Source organism: Apus apus, chromosome 1, assembly GCF_020740795.1.
Source record: "Apus apus isolate bApuApu2 chromosome 1, bApuApu2.pri.cur, whole genome shotgun sequence".
Classification (NCBI taxonomy): Eukaryota; Metazoa; Chordata; class Aves; order Apodiformes; family Apodidae; genus Apus; species Apus apus.
The window spans coordinates 205,577,521-205,597,993 of NC_067282.1; the positions used below are offsets into that span (position 1 = coordinate 205,577,521).

The 20,473-nt window shown below is 51.8% G+C and overlaps 1 protein-coding gene across 2 annotated transcripts in view; it reads right to left on the bottom strand.

Moving 5' to 3' along the window:
* The window catches only part of AHCYL2 (adenosylhomocysteinase like 2), an 84,837-nt gene that overhangs the window by 35,817 nt on the left and 28,547 nt on the right, over positions 1 to 20,473 (bottom strand). The window contains exon 1 of one of the 2 annotated variants that reach the window (XM_051612315.1): positions 2,105 to 2,692. The exons of the other annotated variant lie outside the window; for it this stretch is intronic. Coding sequence (XP_051468275.1) covers positions 2,105 to 2,161 — 57 coding nt within the window. The 5' untranslated portion in view covers positions 2,162 to 2,692. Of the gene's footprint in view, positions 1 to 2,104; positions 2,693 to 20,473 lie in introns of those variants that run through there. 2 annotated transcript variants of the gene reach the window in all.

Consider the following 20,473-nt stretch of genomic DNA (forward strand, 5'->3'; position numbering starts at 1 on the left):
GTAGGTGGAGTTTGATGCCACAGCAGCTTCAAACCAGCCATGAAATCCCCCATCCAGGTTGTGAAAGGGAATCACTAAGGGGAAAAGGGACAAAAGGTCTATTTCAATAAAGCTTCTGTCACCTGGTCCCAATTCCTGGGGCACCAAATCCATAAAGGAAAGGGGGAGGATCCATAGGGAGAGGTTTGCTGGTTGTTTTTAAGCAGAGCTCTGTATTTTCATGGAATCAGGGAATTGTCAGGGTTGGAAGGGACCTCTGGAGATCATCCAGTCCAACCCCCCCTAAAGCAGGATCCCCTGGAGCACATTCCCCAGGGCTGCATCCAGGTGGGTCTGGAATGTCTCCAGAGAAGGAGGCTCCACAGCCTCCCTGGGCAGCCTGGCCCAGGGCTCTGTTTTCCCTCCTATTTCCATGTCACTTCCATGTTCCAGCCTGTGCCCGTTGCCCCTCGTCCTGTCCCTGGGCACTGCTGAGCAGGGTCTGGCTCCATCCTCCTGCACCCACCCTGAGATACTGGGAGGCATCAAGAAGGTCTCCCCTCAGCCTTCTCCTCTCCAGGCTGAACAGCCCCAGCTCTCTCAGTCTTTCCTCATCAGGGAGATGCTCCAACCCCCCAGGCATCTTTGTTGCCCTCCCCTGGACTCTCTCCAGGAGTTTCTTGTCTTTCTTGACCTGGGGAGCCCAGAACTGGTCCCAGTTCTCCAGAAGGGGCCTCACTAGGGCAGAGCAGAGGGGGACAATGACCTCTCTCCACCTCCTGGCCACACTCTTCCTCATGCACCTTTGGATCCCATTGGCCTCCTTGGCCACAAGGGCACATTCCTGGCTCATGGATCATTTACCATCTACCATGACTCCCAGATCCTTCTCCTCAGAGCTGCTCTCCAGCAGGTCCCCCCCTCACCTGTACTGGTCCATGGGGTTCTTCCTCCCCAGGTGCAGGACCCTGCACTTGCCCTTGTTGAACCTCATTTGAAACCACATGATGCAAAGTTCATCACCCCCAACCCTTAAATGCAAACCTCATTCCCTCCTTTGTTGACATGAATATGCCATAAGCTGAGTGAAAGCTGAAGGAACTGGAGTCCATCAACATCCACAAACTGGAATTTTACAGGAATAAAATCCATAGAAGCTTAAGGAAGTGATGGTGGGGGTAGATAATTTTGGATATGAAAGGGGAATAATGAGGTTGGAATCAAACCACCATGCACAGGCTCTATCTGCAGATAAAGATCAAAGCAGAAGAACACCTTTATCAGGGGACAAGAGCACCAACTTATTGGAGCCACCAAAGTATTTTTAGAAGAACTACCAAGAGGCACAACTTCAAAACCAGACCTGAGCTGGAAAACCTGAGCAGACACCTTGGAAGACAGAACAAATATTGATACAGATTCTCAGAGCTTCTGAAGTACCTATCAGGAGCATGTTTGGAGCACGAGACACTGAGCAGACCCTGGAGGGACACGTGAAGCCAACCTCCAGACATGCAACCTTCTGTCTTCCAAGCCCTGCTGGCTTTTTGGAGCAATGTCATGATATTTTCAGCTGCTTGGGGAATTCCTTCCATCAGAGAAGCAAAGCAGAGGAAAAGATCTTTTAGTATTTTCTATTTAATGTTTGGTCTCCTTTTAACCTCTTGAACCCCCAAAATGAAGCTGCCCTGAAGGGTGCCTTCAGTTTTAGAGGTTCTGTTCCAACAACAGAATCTGAATGGATGATACAAAATTCAAGCAGGTTAAAAGACAGAGCTGATCCTGGTGAAATTCAGACTCTCCTGGAACATACTGTGAAGCTTCTCCTGCTCCTCCTCCCTGCCAGTCCCAAATTCCTCACAAAATCAGTTTTTCAGACAATACATCTGCATGAGGTGGTGGCCCAGGGGGGCCAACCCCTCTGTCACTTGACCATTTTCCATCAGGAGCTCCTGCCGAAGAACAACGCCCAGGGCGCCTACGAGTCCTCATTAATACCGGGCTTTAATGACCCTCATTGCAGCTCAACGCCCGAGGAGGAGAAGCAAGACCTGCAGCTCCCTCCAGAAAAGAAGCAGCACCACCTGGGGAGGTGCTGAGGGAAACAAGAACCTAGAGAACTCACCATCCACTCGGGGACGTGGAAAGCGGAGGCGCTGCCTTTGCCCTCCCACTGCTCCATGGATGGAACTCCCCGCGCTCACGCTCCTTTGGTGGTGGGATGTGATGGGAGGTGATGGGAAGCACCAGCCCAGCAGCCAAGCTCTCCAGCTGCTCGTGGTGGACGGAACTTCTCCCAGCTGAGGTCTTCGTTGCAAACCAGCCTCGTTAGCCAGGGGCTGAGGGGTGCGACGGGCAGCTCGGTTCCTCCTTTCCCTTCAAACTCCCGCGCCGGATGGAAACGCTCGGATCCAGCCCATTTTTGCAGCCATGACCCCAGCTCTGCTCAACGTTGGACACCAGTGCAGATGAGAACAAGCCCTCTGTGGCGTGGAGGAGATGTCCATCTGTCACCTATGTCCCTAGCCCTGCGTCACCACAACGCCGACGTTCCCATCGATACAACAGCAAGGTAAGGAGGGACAACTACAGTTAGAGCTGCAGGTCTCCTGCAACCCGGGCTATAGTTGGTACCACCAGAAGTTGATGCAACTTCGAAGAAGACAGCACAGGGACACCTCTGAGGCTGGAGGGTTTCAGCTTCAAACCCTAAAACCGAGTTAGCAACGACAACCTCAGCCCGGCGGCTGCGCGCAGAACCAGGGGAATGTTTTTAAGGGATTCACGTTTGAAACCATTTCTTTCTGGTTTGGAGAAACTGGGGCTGCAGCTCCCTCTGGTGAGCACGCTCAGCCCCTGCTCTGCAGGAGGGGAGGAGGATAAACACGATGATTTTGGAGCCAGAGGGATGGCCAAGGGACCTCCTGCTCCTGCAAGGACACGATTCCACGGCCAACAGCCCCGCAAGGGTCGGGGTTCCCAACAAAGCTTGGCCACTGCAGACCTATAGACACTGGAATCTCTCTGTTCCCTCAAAATAACCAAGCATTCCACCCCCAGGAATGAAGAAACCCGTTTTCTGGGCCCACTTTGGTATTATATCAGTACGTTTTCACCCACACAGTGAACGGGGCAAAGTGATGCTGGGACTGGCAGCATCTCCTTGGAGATGTTCATGGGGATTCCCCTTCTCCACGGGGAAGGTCCCACAGCTCATCACCCCCCACAAACATTCCCTTGTTTTACTTTTCTTCATGCAAGGCATTTTATTTGGGGCAACATTGTCACAAACCTCCCTTCACCAACCTCCTCCTGTCCTATTGTTGCTGCCAAGTGAGGAGCGTGGCTTGTGAGCCACCAGTAGAGATGTCCTGTTGGGATGACAGCACACTTAGATGGACAGTAGAAGTTCTCAGGTTCCCTTCCTTGCTCTTTTCTCTCATCAGGGGAACAATTTAAATACCAGAAATTTGGGAATTTGCTGTTTCTGGCTAAGACAGGGTGACAGGAGGCTCTGGGCAAACACCAGGCACCACCTAAGGTGAGTAGACACCTTTGGCTGCATCACCACCTGAGTCACTCAGGGTCACAGAATCACAGAAATGTTTTTGTTGGAAAAGACCCTTTAGATCAGCAGGTCCAACCCTTCCCCAGTCCTACTAAGGCCACCACTGCCCCATATCCCTCAGCACCATCTCCAGGGCTTGGAAATCCCTCCAGGGATGGGGACTCCCCCCCTGCCCTGGGCAGCCTGGGCCAGGCCCTGACAACCCTTGCCAGGAAGGAATTGTTCCCCAGATCCCACCTCAACCTCCCCTGGCACAACTTGAGGCCGTTCCCTCTGGTCCTGTCGCTTGTTCCTGGGGAGCAGAGCCCGACCCCCCTGGCTCCAACCTCCTCTCAGGCAGCTGCAGAGCCAGCAGGTCTCCCCTCAGCCTCCTTTGCTGCAGGCTCAACACCCCCAGCTCCCTCAGCTGCTCCTCACAAGTTCTCCAGCCCCTTCTCCTTCAGCTCCAGCCCCTTCCCCAGCTCCGGGGCCCTTCCCTGGACACGCTCCAGCCCCTCCATGTCCTTCCTGTCCTGAGGGGCCCAGCCCTGACCCCAGGATTCCAGGTGTCCCCTCCCCAGTGCCCAGCACAGGGGGACCATCCCTGCCCTGCTCCTGCTGGCCACCCCAGTGCTGACACAAGCCAGGATGCTGGTGGCCTCCTTGGCCCCCTGGGCACTCTCTGGCTCATCTCCAGGCCCTGGTGACCAACCCCCCCAGGTCCTTTTCCCCCCCAGGCACTTTCCAGCTGCTCTACCCCAAGCCTGGAGTGTTGGGGGGGCTGGTGTGACCCAAGGGCAGGACCTGTTCAGCTGTCTCTGGATGCTGGTTTCTAACACCCCTGACTCAAACCCGTGTTCATGATTAACTATATATATTTCCACAATCACACCTGCACCGAGGTGCTCAGATCCTGCCTGGTGCTCAGTACCAGCTCCAGAAAAAGCACAAACAATGGCAAAAAAATTTTAAAAACCCACTTCAGTAGAGGGATGAAGTGGCCACGGGGCCAAGTGAAGCAAGGACACTCTTTGATGTGTCAGAGCAGAGAAAAGAAGAGGCTCAAACCTCCCTGAATATCCAGCTTTCTGTTCCTGAAAGCTAAACAGGACTAAAGCCTTGACCAGAGAAGAAGGAAGCAGCAATTTTTGCTCAGATATGAAAAAAAATAAAAATAAAAATAGGAGGCTTGACTTTTCTGCTGAGAGGTCGGTGCAATTTAATGACTTGCTTGGGAGCTGTTGCAGCAGCAGCACCAGAACAAGAAGGTCGAAGGTGTGTTGGGCTGCTGGGAGAACAAGAGATGGAGAAATTGAATCAAGACGCTGGCTGCAAAAGCCCAGTGTGGACACGAGAGGGAGCAAGAGCCTGAGGAAAACATCCCGAAGTTTAAGCCTTGAGAGAGGAAGGAAAAGTGGTTAGAAAATCGAGAGGCTTTGGGGACCACCCAGCTTTATGTCCAGGTGATGGTGGAACTTCCTAGAACCTGCGAGTGTGAGCAGCTGCTCAGGGAATTAATTCAGATTGCAAGAGATTAACAAGCTTTGTGTGTGTGGAAGGTGAGGTACAGAGTCCCTGCAAGGTGTCCTGGTGTCCCTCAGCTCAGAGAATCATGGAATGGTTTGGGTTGGAAGGGACTTTTAATGGTCATCTAGTTCCAACCCCCCTGCACGGGCAGGGACACCTCCCACCATTCCAGGCTGCTCCAAGCCCCATCCAACCTGCCCTTCAACACTGCCAGGGATGGGGCAGCCACAGCTTCCCTGGGCAACCTGGGTCAGGCTCTCCCCACCCTCACAGCCCAGAATTTCTCCCTCACATCTCAGCTCCAGCTCCCTCTGCCAGCTGGAAACCCTTCCCCCTGCTCCCATCCCTCCCTGCCCTTGCCCCAAGCCCCTCCCCAGCTTTCCTGCAGCCCCTTCAGGCACTGGAAGGTGCTCTCAGGTCTCCCTGGAGCCTTCTCTTCTCCAGGCTCAACACCCCAACTCTCCCAGCCTGGCTCCAGAGCAGAGCTGCTCCAGCCCTCCCATCATCTCCGGGGCCTCCTCTGGACTTGCTCCAACAACTCCCTGGTAAAGATCTTTTTGGCACTGGGAAGCTGAGAATAAGTCTATCTCCCTCCCCAAATCACCTCCACATTTTATATTTGTTTTTCTTCCAGGAGACAAGTGCACCAATCCCATCCTGCAGTAGAAAGAAAGCTTTTGATCTCCTCTCCCAGCAGCTGCTCCACAATACCTGCTGCTCATGGAGAAGTCAGAGTCTTCTGTAGCTGAGGAGACAGCTGCTGGTACCAGGGAGATGGGAACTGCATCAAAAAAGGGAGAAAACCAGCTGTCATCTGTACAGAGCTCAGTGCCTGGAGGAACAGCAGCAGCACCAACCCACATAACAACCAGGAAAAAAAAAGAAGATTTTAAAAAATTTGTTCTAAACTGTGAGGAGGAAACAGCACTTGGATCAGTGGGGTCTTTGGCAGCAAGTTCCATTCCAGCACAGGGAGGACTGGAATGAAATGAGTGCAAGTCCTGTGAGGAGCAGCTGAGGGACTTGGAGGTGTTCAGCCTGGAGAAGAGAAGGCTCCAGGGAGACCTGAGAGCACCTTCCAGGGCCTGAAGGGGCTCCAGGAAAGCTGGGGAGGGGCTTGGGACAAGGGCAGGGAGGGATGGGAGCAGGGGGAAGGGTTTCCAGCTGGAAGGGGGAGCTGGAGCTGAGATGTGAGGGAGAAATTCTGGGCTGTGAGGGTGGGGAGAGCCTGGCCCAGGTTGCCCAGGGAAGCTGTGGCTGCCCCATCCCTGGCAGTGTTGAAGGGCAGGTTGGATGGGGCTTGGAGCAGCCTGGAATGGTGGGAGGTGTCCCTGCCCATGCAGGGGGGTTGGAACCAGATGAGCTTTAAAGTCCCTTCCAACTCAAACCATTCCATGACTCTCAGGTATTGGAAAAAAGTCTGAAAAGGAAAATTTAACTCTATATCACGTTTTTGATGTGGAAAATACAGGGGAGTGAGAAGTCACCAGGGCTGGACTGAAGCAACGTAAGTTGGTCTAGACAAAGAGCCCCTACAGAAAAAAAATATCCTAAAAAAGCAGAGCCTCCCTTCCCAGGAAGCCATCAGACCTGGAACCCCCGGGATCCTTGGAGAACATGGGTGATCATCTCCTGAGTGTGGCTGGAGGAGCTGAACTGTCCCTGCTCCTTAACTGGAAAGAGGAGCTGAAGGGGATGATTCCCAGTGGGGCTGGGTGTATCTGCACTAACTCTTGGGCTTTTTTACAAGGCTTCATATTGTGATCTTGGGTTGATGGCAACGAAGGCATCTCATCTACATCCTGTGCAAGTACCAGTGGCCAGATATTCCACAGCTCAGACTCCACATGGAACAGTGGACAAAACCCCTGAACGAGACATTTCTGTTCACATTAAATGTGGAGAAAAGGCAAGAGGAGAAGAGGGACAAAAGAGTAAGAAGGGCAAGTTTGCTCCTGCTCTAACTGCCCAGGCCACCACAAACCCACCACAGCTCCTGCCTGAACCACTCCTCCAAAATCCTGATGGGTCAGAGGAAAAATGCTACCAGGAAAGAATAAAAATTAAAATCATAGTAACAACCCTATGACATCCACTCACCTCCCAGTCCAAACCAGGGTTTTCTACACCCCAACCCAGACTGACCAGCTCTATGAAACTACCCAAATCATTCTCAAGACCTTCATTTTCCACCCAGGGAATGGTGGCTGAGCCAGTGTTTGTCACCAGACTCCAACTCTGCCCTGAACAGACACCTGCACTTTCATTCCCCTCCATTAAAAACAGGGATGGAAGCTGCAGCCAGACTCACACCTGCTGGGGCTGCCTCCAAGCACCCCCTGTTGGGATTATTTTATGGGAAAGGTTCTTTTATAGGCTTGATACAACCAGAATATCACCCTTTAGCAGCAGCTGTTGTATATACTGTGTGTATATCACAGAACCCCAGACTGGTTTGTGTGGGAAGGGACCTCAAAGCCCACCCAGTCCCACCCCTGCCATGGGCAGGGACACCTCCCACCATTCCAGGCTGCTCCAAGCCCCATCCAACCTGCCCTTCAACACTGCCAGGGATGGGGCAGCCACAGCTTCCCGTGGGCCAGGCTCTCCCCACCCTCACAGCCCAGAATTTCTCCCTCACATCTCAGCTCCAGCTCCCTCTGCCAGCTGGAAACCCTTCCCCCTGCTCCCATCCCTCCCTGCCCTTGGCCCAAGCCCCTCCCCAGCTTTCCTGGAGCCCCTTCAGGCCCTGGAAGGTGCTCTCAGGTCTCCCTGGAGCCTTCTCTTCTCCAGGCTCAACACCCCAACTCTCCCAGCCTGTTTATATCTATAATAACCATTCAATACCAGCACCTTGTGACCTCTCATGTTTCCACTTGCTCTTGAGAGCAGCATTAGGCAAATTCAAGACTCATTTTTGCTTTTTAAAGCATGCTGCTCATGATTTCACACTTGAAATCAGCCTCTTCAGTAATTATTTGCACCTCTAATGTCTTTCACAGCCTCTTGTCTTTCCCAGATCAATCTGCAGTTGGTTTGTGCAGACAGGAGTCTGCTCACCAGCCTGTCAAGACATGGATCCTTTGAAGAGCCAAACAAAGGTTTAGTGGAGCCACTTGTAGGACCAACTCACCCTTATTCTAACACCATCTCTTACTCACTCAGCTGCCCGGCCCTAATGGTTATTTCATTAACGTGCTCACAGTGTCTACCCAGGATTTTAAGTTAAAAGGGACTCAGACCACTTTGGGTTCTGCCCATCCTGACAATGACTTTATCAAACCACAACATCAAATCTGGCATTTTGCCACGGACACAAATGAAGGTTAGTTTGAAAGCTTTTGTCTAAGCTTGTTTTCTGGGCTTAAAACCCAACTGTAAGATGGTTCCTGCTTGGAAAGTCACCTACGTGGGATGGTCAAGCCAAAACAACCTGACACTGTCAGTGGGAGTGGTAAGAATAGAAATACAAGAACTTGGAGTATTTTCATAGAATCATGGAGTGGTTTGGGTTGGAAGGGACTTGAAAGCTCATCCAGTCCCACCCCCTTGCCATGGGCAGGGACACCTCCCACCATTCCAGGCTGCTCCAAGCCCCATCCAACCTGCCCTTCAACACTGCCAGGGATGGGGCAGCCACAGCTTCCCTGGGAAACCTGGGCCAGGCTCTCCCCACCCTCACAGCCCAGAATTTCTCCCTCACATCTCAGCTCCAGCTCCCTCTGCCAGCTGGAAACCCTTCCCCCTGCTCCCATCCCTCCCTGCCCTTGTCCCAAGCCCCTCCCCAGCTTTCCTGGAGCCCCTTCAGGCACTGGAAGGTGCTCTCAGGTCTCCCTGGAGCCTTCTCTTCTCCAGGCTGAACAGCCCAACTCTTGGACACATGAGATGCAAAAGCTTCCCTGGGTGCATATGAGGAGCTTCCAGGTTTTTATTTATTCCTGTCTCAGTGGCTCAGTAATAAACCAAAGAGCAGGAAATCAGCGACGCACCCACCACAACATCACCCCAAGGAGCCTGTCCCCACCAGCAGCGAGATGATGGCAGCAGGGTGACAAGGTTGTCCATGTGGTCCCACCTCCCTCACATGGTCCCCACAGCAGGGGGGGTTCTGGGGGACCTGCCAAGGCAGCCCAAGCCCTGCAGGAAAGGCCTCAGCTGGCAGCATGCCAGGGAAAATGAAGTTAATGAGCAGAGCTTTAATCAGTGGACCTTGGTGTAATCAGGAGCAGAGCCCCTTGAACTCGGAATGATGGGTCATCTCCCCCTGACTTGCCATTTTCCCATGGGAAGAAAGTTATGGAATCTCAAACAGCAAAGAAAGAGCTTCAAAGCAGAAATTAAAGATTCCTGGACACAAATGCAGCTTTTCCCTAAGTACGGGTTCATCCCACACATCCTCCCCAGGGCAGAAAGCAACTGGACCACAGGAGCTGTGGAGATGAGATGTGAGGGAGAAATTCTGGGCTGTGAGGGTGGGGAGAGCCTGGCCCAGGTTGCCCAGGGAAGCTGTGGCTGCCCCATCCCTGGCAGTGTTGAAGGGCAGGTTGGATGGGGCTTGGAGCAGCCTGGGCTGGTGGGAGGTGTCCCTGCCCATGGCAGGGGAGTTGGAACTGGATGGTCTTTAAGGTCCCTTCCAACCCAAACCACTCTATGATTCCATGGGATCCAAGAGGAGGATCAGAAGAAACACGTTTGCTCTACCACATTAACTCTCCCATGGTCAAAGCACATGGACTGAACCTGAACCATCTCGACCCATTTAGACCCCACCAATATTTGACATATTTAAGGAGTATTTAAACCAAGGGGCCACCCAGCCAGTTTCACCCACCTAAGCCATGTCTACAGCTCTGTGTTTGGCTAATCCACACCTTCTCTGGGCAACTCCATTGGCTGCCTTACCCTGCAGGCCAACCCCATTTCAAATACCGCTTTATATACCACTAGGTTATTTCCCTACCTTAGCTTGGTCTGAATTCCCTCCCTCTAAGGCCACCTCATCACCGAGATCCTACTGAGTCTTCTCAAGAACCTCAACAAAACCAGGCTCTTGGCATACAGGAACTTCTTCAGTACCTGACCACCCTTTGACCCTCCTGGGCTGCGCCGCGGGGAAGGGAAGATATTTCCAGAAACTGTTATCAAACTCTAACCAAAAAGGTGCCATCCTCCACTCATCTTCCATTTGTAGTCTTTATCTTCTGAAGCTCTAATCCAAGCTTTCTCCCACACTATTCCAGCAAAGGTCTTGCCAGCTTTCTTGCCCACAGTGACCCTGCCCAAGCAAATCCTGCTGCCTTCCCCTCTGCCCACCCACACGTGCTGCTCCCGGCAGGGAAACGTGGCAAGACCTGGTTCTGCACACAATCCTAGGGGTGCAGAAGGAAGCGTGGCAATGACTCTGAAATCCAGCCCTACTTTTAAAGCCATTTTATGTGTATTTTAGCATTTCACACCATTTCATTCAAGGCTTGGACTCATCAACCTCTTAACTTGTGACTTCCAGAAATCCCAGCCTACTAACCGCTCCCAGTTTGACTGGCAACTGGTGCCTTCTTAACTGGCAGGAATAACAACATCATTCAAGTGATCTCAACCCTCCTGCACTGGAAGCAAACTGCTCATCCAGCCTAGGTCATCATCTTTCAACTGCTCATCATCTTGCACCCAGGGAATGTGGCTTTTTTGCCATTAAGGACAAACCTCTCGGAGCCACCTGAGTCATTAGTTGTGTTTTACCAATCCTGGTGACATGACTTTGCTACCAAGCTCTCAGCCATGCCTGAAGGTTACCTGAGAGGAAGCTGTAAAGGACAGGGCACAGTGTGAGTTTTAAACACAAACTCACTGGATTCATACAAAGTTATTGGGGGGAGGGAACGAAAGAGAAAATAAACCCCCCACTTGGTACAAAAGTGCCCTGAGAGGGAGGAAAACATGACTGTAAATTAAACCACCCAGCTTGTATCTCTGTACTTTCTCCAGGTTAATCAGGCCTCAGTGAAATCAAGTTTGACAAGTGCTATTAAGATCCCTTAATTTAGGCATTTTAATCACTTAGCATCCAGTGGAAGGCAGGGAGCAACATGTGTTGGCTATGATGGATCCCAGAGGAGCACTAACCAAGGGGCTGTGCACTGCCTCGGTCCATGGAGCCTGTGGAAAATCTTACTCTGCTGGTAAACATTAATTTCTCCTAACAACCTCCCGGTGCCAAGGGCTGACATGGAATCACCATCTCAAGGTCAGGAATGTTTTATCCAGCCTCCTTCTTTGCCCCAAGTGGCCACGAGCCCAGACGTACTCGGCAACGATGCCACAAGGCCCAAATCTAAAATGCAGTTTAATTGGCTGTATCAAAAAAGATGACTTTGATAGCACATGAATTTAACAATAAGACTTATCAGTGAGTTTAAGGACCAGATTTGTCCTCTTTTTTTGCAGAGAGCTGCACTGCTTGGGGAAACTGAGGCAGGGCAGCGTGTTTCGATCGCGTTCACAGCGATTTTCTCCTGTGTTTTGTTTCCCACCTGCCACCTCCTGTCCCACTCCCCAACAAAACACAGAGCAACCCATGCTCAGGGGAGCCCTTTTCCCAAAACCGGAACACGAAAGGTGTTCCTCATAGCTGGAATTCTGCAGGAACCATTACCAAAACCTGTCGAGTGCCCTGTTCACGTTCCCGCGGAGCCATCACCACAGCAGGAGCAAACGGGAGCTCTGACTCACAGCAAGGACCACAGGAAAAGCTCCAAGGAGCTTCATAAATCCAATAAATTAAATTCAATCCAGTAAATAAATAATTTATCAGCACAATGGAAATCACAAGTGCAGGTAAATCAATGAGACGCCCTTCGTGCGTATTAAAAGACCGAGGGAGAACGTTTAAATACACGTGAGAGACTTAAAATTAGACTAATGAGGGATTACTAATGATTTCTCCCTCTCAAAGCACAACGTTCTGGCAGCTTAAAAGCCAAAAGCTTTTGGAGTTGGAGCGTGGGCTCAGCATCTCCTCCCACTTGTGGGAATGGGAGACACGGAGGTGACAGGCATTTGAGAGATGGGGAAGTCGCTGAGTAGGGACTGAGGAGGCTGAAGGAAGGATCATCACCCAGAGAACAAGCCTTTCTGGGGGGATGAGAAGCTCAATGCGAGTTGGCATCGTGAGCTGGAGACCAGAAACCACCCATGTCCTGGGCTGTATCAGAAGAGTGACCAGCAGGGCCAGGGAGGGGATTGTCCCCTCTGCTCTGCTGAGACCCCCCTGCAGGGCTGGGGCCACCTCTGGGGTCCCCAACACCAGAAGGACATGGAGCTGTTGCAGAGAGGCCAGAGGAGGCTCCAGAGATGATGGGAGGGCTGGAGCAGCTCTGCTCTGGAGACAGGCTGGGAGAGTTGGGGTGTTCAGCCTGGAGAAGAGAAGGCTCCAGGGAGACCTGAGAGCACCTTCCAGTGCCTGAAGGGGCTCCAGGAAAGCTGGGGAGGGGCTTGGGCCAAGGGCAGGGAGGGATGGGAGCAGGGGGAAGGGTTTCCAGCTGGCAGAGGGAGCTGGAGCTGAGATGTGAGGGAGAAATTCTGGGCTGTGAGGGTGGGGAGAGCCTGGCCCAGGTTGCCCAGGGAAGCTGTGGCTGCCCCATCCCTGGCAGTGTTGAAGGGCAGGTTGGATGGGGCTTGGAGCAGCCTGGAATGGTGGGAGGTGTCCCTGCCCAGGCAGGGGGTTGGATCTAGATGATCTTTACGGTCTCTTCCAACCCAAACCGGTCTATGATTCTATGACATTTGGAGAAGGAAAAATTTTATATATATATTATGTATATATTTACACACAAATATCAATTGCATTGATTTTTTCATCCTTACATTCCAACCCCCCCAGATAGTTTGTCTTTCTTGTTACCAAACCCAGCATGCCCTGGTATCCATTAGACCGAACAAGGAACTGCAGATTCTCTCTCTCTCCCACATCCCTGATTAATCACTGCCATTATAGCCCAGCTTTGATTTGCATCCCACTGGAGGAGCAGCCAGCAAATTAAACCCCTGCTTTGGTGTCCCCACACACACCTTGGGTTCCTAGGGCTGGACTGGGGGTTGTTTTTTTTTGGAGTTACAAAGTGCTGCCTGTCCTCACCACCAGTGTTGCTCCTGGGAAGAGAATTCCTTCCAGGGAATTGCCAGAGACTGGTTTTAACAAGAAACAAGTTGCCTCCAGAAGCTTCAGATGAAGTCAGAAATTCAATCTCAGCTGTCACTCGGGCTGGGAGAGGTTTGGGGTTTTTTTCAAAAAACAAGCTATGCTGTCAAACTTAATCATCTCATCCCAGTTTCTTCTTCTTTCTTAAACACACATTCAGGCCCAGAGGCATCTCAGGGGTGGTTTAGGAACTACCCGTGGACCCAACAGGTCCCAAAACACGCGAGGCTGTGGCCTGAGGTAACCTCACAGATGGCAGCACCAGGTCACCATCCAGCCCAGCTGAAGCAGTAGCAGGATGACTCCTGCCTGGCCTGGCTGCTGGAAAGCAAAACTCATCCTAGGCTTCTGAAACACAGGTTTTATCTAAAGAACAAGATGTGCAACCTGCCCTTCAGCACTGCCAGGGATGGGGCAGCCACAGCTTCCCTGGGCAACCTGGGCCAGGCTCTCCCCACCCTCACAGCCCAGAATTTCTCCCTCACATCTCAGCTCCAGCTCCCTCTGCCAGCTGGAAACCCTTCCCCCTGCTCCCATCCCTCCCTGCCCTTGGCCCAAGCCCCTCCCCAGCTTTCCTGGAGCCCCTTCAGGCACTGGAAGGTGCTCTCAGGTCTCCCTGGAGCCTTCTCTTCTCCAGGCTGAACACCCCAACTCTCCCAGCCTGTCTCCAGAGCAGAGCTGCTCCAGCCCTCCCATCATCTCTGGGGCCTCCTCTGGCCTCTCTCCAACAATTAATGCAACAATGAACAAACCACAACCCACACAGATCACAGGCAGTGTAAGGGGACGTTGCTGCAGATGAGATGTCAGTGCTGTGAAATCTTGAATGACTCAAGAGAACATAGTGTGGCCAGCAGAAGCAGGGCAGGGATGGTCCCCCTGTGCTGGGCACTGGGGAGGGGACACCTGGAATCCTGGGGTCAGGGCTGGGCCCCTCAGGACAAGAAGGACATGGAGGGGCTGGAGCGTGTCCAGGGAAGGGCCCCGGAGCTGGGGAAGGGGCTGGAGCTCAAGGAGAAGGGGCTGGAGAACTTGTGAGGAGCAGCTGAGGGAGCTGGGGGTGTTGAGCCTGCAGCAAAGGAGGCTGAGGGGAGACCTGCTGGCTCTGCAGCTGCCTGAGAGGAGGTTGGAGCCAGGGGGGTCGGGCTCTGCTCCCCAGGAACAAGCGACAGGACCAGAGGGAACGGCCTCAAGTTGTGCCAGGGGAGGCTGAGGTTGGATCTGGGGAACAATTCCTTCCTGGCAAGGGTTGTCAGGGCCTGGCCCAGGCTGCCCAGGGCAGGGGGGAGTCCCCATCCCTGGAGGGGTTTCCAAGCCCTGGAGATGGTGCTGAGGGACATGGGGCAGGGGTGGCCTTGGCTGGATGACCTTAGAGGTCTTTTCCAACCCGAATGATTCCACAATTCTGAATTCAATGTTTTGGCCCCACGTAGGTCAGTTTACATTTCTCAACACCACCACCACACGGATAACACAGGACCCATCATTGCCTTAAGGGAGCTCCAATGACATTTTAAAGCCACTGAAGCTTTTCTCCCTCGGTTAAGATGCCAAAGGACCCCCCCAGGGGAGCACCACCTGTCTCTAACCTACGTGCAACTGTCCCTCCAGACCACCCATCAGACACGTCCTGCCCTGGCACTGCCACCCCCATCCATGGCACTGAGCTCCATCACACAGCACAGAAATGATTTAACCTGCAATAAAACCCACCCCCAAACCCAGGAGAAACCCAACCCCAAGCCCAGCCAGCAGCACAGCTTTGGGCACAGGGAAGTTCCTTCTGGCTCTGCAGGACACAGGGAGCATCTTGCATCACACCCTCACCCAGACACCCCATCACACCTGACCAGTTTTCTTTGCTTAACCTGTAACTTGGATCACCACAGACACACAGATCCTTCTCTTTGGAGATTTCATGGCCTCTCCACCCACTGACTGTCTTTGCTTTCCCAGATCTGCAGTCTTGGACAGGATCTGGGGAGAAGTAACCAGGTGTGAGGGTCTGAGACCCTGGCCCAGGCTGCCCAGGGAAGCTGTGGCTGCCCCATCCCTGGCAGTGTTGAAGGGCAGGTTGGATGGGGCTTGGAGCAGCCTGGGCTGGTGGGAGGTGTCCCTGCCCATGCAGGGGTGGGACTGGATGATCTTTAAGGTCCTTTCCAACCCAAACCACTCCATGATATGATTCTATGATTTATTATTAAAAGGAACAATTAAAACACACCCCAGGAAAGGATGAAAGGGGGAGAGAACCTGTCACATGCTCCTCACAGTTACTTAGAAACACTTAGAACTCTCTCACTAAAGCAGGAAGAAATTCTTAAACTCCTCAAACTTGTCTTAAAACTCTCCCACTGTCTTAACAAAATGGAAAGATGATGTTTGTTCAACTTCTTGCTTTAAGAAACCAAACTGGGTAAGAGAGGGACAAGGGTGGCAGGTGGAGATGCCTGGAAAATTAAATCAAACACAACTGGGTAGGAAGAACATGTTGTTAATGAGCTCTGAGATACATATAAAAATTAATTAGAAAACTGGAAACCAAACTGAGGTTTACACCACACAAACCTTCCAGTGACAGGAAAGGGATCAGGCTCTGACCAAACCAGTGATGAGGTGTCACAAGGGAGAATTCACAGATGAATTCAGATTTTTTACTAAAAAAAAATAGAAAACCCCACAGAAATGTGCCCGTTTGCTTCACCTGCCATGGGGGAAAACAAAAAATCAGAACTAAAAATGGAAACAACTTCGCTTGCCGAGCACAGAGTGTGCTTTGTAACTTCTGCCTCACCAAAAAAACCCATCAAACTGAAGCTAGAAAATCAACCTAAGGGTTTACAATGATCACACCAGGCCAGAAGCTTCCCAGGCTGCACTGGAAATGATGGCCTGTAACGTTCAAATGGTGAATGAGAGAATATTCTGCATCAGAAAGCTCAGAGGAAACCAACCACCTGCTGCTCCAGATGAGAGAGAAGACACTCCAGCACAGATTGGTTTGGAAAACAGACCTTTTTTCTTCTCTTTTTAAATAAAATCCAGAGATTACATCACTGGACAGCATGATTCAGCAGGATCAGAAGCAGAAAAAAACAGCAATAAATCACATTTTGAAGCAAGCAAAGCTACTCCTGGCCTTGCCTGCCTTCGTTGTTCATCTTCTCACTATACAAAAAAGGGCTCTGGGAACCAAAATCCCCACCCAAACCCTCATCCCAAAGCTGGAAGGACAAGGAAGGTGTTCAAGTTGTAATTTGAGGAGTTGCTGCTGGGTTAAGGAGTTTTCACTTCAATTGTGTTCATCAGGAAATAAAGGAATGCACAGGATTTCATAGAATCATGGAATGGTTTGGGTTGGAAAGCACCTTAAGAGCTCATCCAGTCCCACCCCTGTCATGGGCAGGGACACCTCCCACCATTCCAGGCTGCTCCAAGCCCCATCCAACCTGCCCTTCAACACTGCCAGGGATGGGGCAGCCACAGCTTCCCTGGGCAACCTGGGCCAGGCTCTCCCCACCCTCACAGCCCAGAATTTCTCCCTCACATCTCAGCTCCAGCTCCCTCTGCCAGCTGGAAACCCTTCCCCCTGCTCCCATCCCTCCCTGCCCTTGTCCCAAGCCCCTCCCCAGCTTTCCTGGAGCCCCTTCAGGCACTGGAAGGTGCTCTCAGGTCTCCCTGGAGCCTTCTCTTCTCCAGGCTGAACACCCCAACTCTCCCAGCCTGGCTCCAGAGCAGAGCTGCTCCAGCCCTCCCAGCATCTCCGGGGCCTCCTCTGGCCTCTCTCCAACAGCTCCGTGTCCTTCCTGTGTTGGGGACCCCAGAGCTGTTCCCAGCCCTGCAGGGGGGTCTCAGCAGAGCAGAGCAGAGGGGGAGAATGATTCAGACCCAGAGCAGTTTGGGGAAACAATTTCACCCACTGATGGAAGTTCATAAAGAATGTTTTTTAAAAGCAGGGGCTGTGGAAGGGCAGACACGGATACAGGAAATTCACCAACACAGTAAGAGATGCAGAATCCATCATGTCCTGTTGGAGAAGGGGCTGTTCCCTGGAATGTTGCCTTGGGAAACCTGTGCATTGCAGCTGCTTCCTCTGGCCAAAACTGCCTGGATTCACAGAATCACAGACTGGCTTTGGTTGGAAAAAACCTTTATGATCACCCAGTCCAACCCTTCCCCAGCCCTGCCCAGGCCACCCCTGCCCCATGTCCCTCAGCACCATCTCCAGGGCTTGGAAACCCCTCCAGGGATGGGGACTCCCCCCCTGCCCTGGGCAGCCTGGGCCAGGCCCTGACAACCCTTGCCAGGAAGGAATTGTTCCCCAGATCCAACCTCAGCCTCCCCTGGCACAACTTGAGGCCGTTCCCTCTGGTCCTGTCGCTTGTTCCTGGGGAGCAGAGCCCAACCCTCCTTTGGTCTGCTCTGGAGACAGGCTGAGAGAACTGAGGTTCTTCAGCCTGGAGAAGAGAAGGTTCCAGGGAGACCTTAGAGCACCTTGTTTTCTGCTGCTTCTTTTTTGTTCCATACAACCGGGTACGTTTTTCATATTTATTGGGGGAAAGAAATGAAATCTGTTTCAAACCCACAAGCAAAGGCTCCCTGGCTCACTACCAAGAAATCTGTTTTGAGAACCTGTCTCTGGTTAAATGGGCAGCTGAGCTTCCTCCAGGACTCTGCTTCTCCCCATTTCAGCTTCCCCAGCAGGAAAGTGGCAAGAACGTGATTGTTTCCAAGAAAGAGAAAACCCAAAGTCTTTGGGAGTTTGCAGGGCTCACCAGAGAACCCAACCCAACTCCTTCTGCTGCAGCTGAACTTCAGATCTGACCTCATGTTTAGCAGCTTTCTGGGGAGTTTGCTTGCAAATGGGATTTAATGAGTGTGGCAGGAGCAGAACTGAAAGGAGCCATTTAAAAAGACCCGATTTTCTAAGTAACACCAGTTCTAACAAAGACCATCCACACATTTCCATGTAACCTACTGAGATAATGGAGGAACAAGCCCGAAGTATCACAGGTGGGTGGGCTTCAAAGTGAAAGAGGAAAGCCTGGAGAAAAGTCCAAGCAAATGGAGAAGGTGGGAAGAGAGGCAATCAAGGCTGCCTCTGCACAGAAAGGTTAAGAGCTGAACCAGTTGGAATCTCAGCAAATTTCTGAGATTCTGTCTCTAATTTTCAGGAGAGAGAAGAATGTGTCTGACATTTATTAGCTCCACTAATGTTCACGCTTGAGATAAAGGGACTCACGGGGTGATTCAAGGTCTTGGAGTTTCAAAGGCTGCTGAGCTGCTTGTAACACACACAGCAGGGCAACTCCTCTCACTTCAGCAAAGTCCGAGACAAAATCTGACTTAAACAGAATCACTGACCTGTTTTGGTGGGAAAAGACCTTCCAGATCATCAAGTCCAACCATTAGCTCACGTATCAAAAGACCTTTAAGATCATCATGTCCAAGCTAAAGGTCATGGCCCTCTAGATGTTCTTCCACCTCTAGCAGGGAAGTTCTGAAGCATCCCAGCACAAATACTCCTTGCAGGAACTTGGCTTGACTTGCATCAAGACTGGGAAGATTTGTGCCAGGAACGGTACAAGGAGATGTTTGAGCTTGGCTGAGGCCACAGCAGGGATCTCAGATGATGGACTCTAAGAACTGGAAGAGGTGACCGTGCCTCTCTTGGTTCAAGTCACCTGAGAAATCACCACCCCTACCTGAAAAGAAGAAACAATTTAAACCAAAAGAAGAAATTCTGGGCTGTGAGGGTGGTGAGACCCTGGCCCAGGTTGCCCAGGGAAGCTGTGGCTGCCCCATCCCTGGCAGTGTTGAAGGGCAGGTTGGATGGGGCTTGGAGCAGCCTGGAATGGTGGGAGGTGTCCCTGTCCAAGCTGGGGGGTTGGAACCTGATGATCTTCAAGGTCCCTTCCCACCCAGACCATTCCATGATTCCATGGTTCTGATGGAACATCAAGTAGAAACATCTTGCCCCCATCCAGGCTAAGACATTGGGGTCTGTCATCAAACTGCACAGTTCTTTCCAGCAGGAGCTACGGTGCCTGCTCTGGGTGTGACCTTGTATAAAAGCTGCCAGGTGGCCTGAACTCATTCCTAGGTGGAGTTCATTTGATACTGGCAGATAAAGAAGCCAACTCTCTGTATGTCAAGGTTTGTCCACCAGAAGAACCACCCAAATCCACAGGTATTACAGCAGGTGACACGAGCCAAGCGTGTGACTCTGAGGTAACACTTTGCAGCCTTTCCACCTGCAGAGTCACTGGGGCCTTCCACAAGGATTGCTTCCAACTTTGGGGAGCAGGAGTTCAGTCCAACCATTAACCCAACTCGACCAGGTCCAGACCTAAACCATGTCCCTCAGCACCACATCTACACGGCTTTGAAACCCTTCTACAGATGGTGGTTCAACCACCTCCCTCAGCAGCTTGAGCCAGGGCCTGACAACCCTTCCACTGAAGAAGTTTCTTCTAATATCCCACCTAAATAAGCTGAAGCAAACAGAAAAAAAAAAAAAACCCAAAACAATAAAATATCTTAACATTTCACTTCAAACTACTAATAGAGCAGCAGGTTCTCCCAAGGACCAGGCAACAGGACCAGAGGGAACGGCCTCAAGTTGTGCCAGGGGAGGCTGAGGTTGGATCTGGGGAACAATTCCTTCCTGGCAAGGGTTGTCAGGGCCTGGCCCAGGCTGCCCAGGGCAGGGGGGGAGTCCCCACCCCTGGAGGGGTTTCCAAGCCCTGGAGATGGTGCTGAGGGACATGGGGCAGTGGTTGCATTTTCAGAAGAGCCTTCAGCACTTGAGACACCTTACCTGCTAAAAAGCTTAGACTGGACCTACTTTAGAGAAAACATCCTCCTCTTTCCCTCTTCTGGCTTTGCACAGAGTCAAACAGCAGCTTCATCAGCCAAATCAACTGCTCTCTGGAGCAAGGGAACAGCAATAACAGCTGCTCAACAACAGCAGCACTAACTTACTCTTTAGGAGCTGTGAAAAAAGAGAAGCTACAAAAGGAATCTCCCCATTTTATCCAACTTTGTAAAGAATGAAGAAGTTCCTACAGTAACTTCTATTTTTTTTTTTTTTCATTTGACAAAGATTTAACCACCAGGCCTCAATACTTTCATTACAAAGCAGCTCAAACTGCTTGTCACCCCCATTGCTCGTGACTTTTCCAACTGCACTTGATCCGGAGAGGAACCCAGGATGCAGGCAG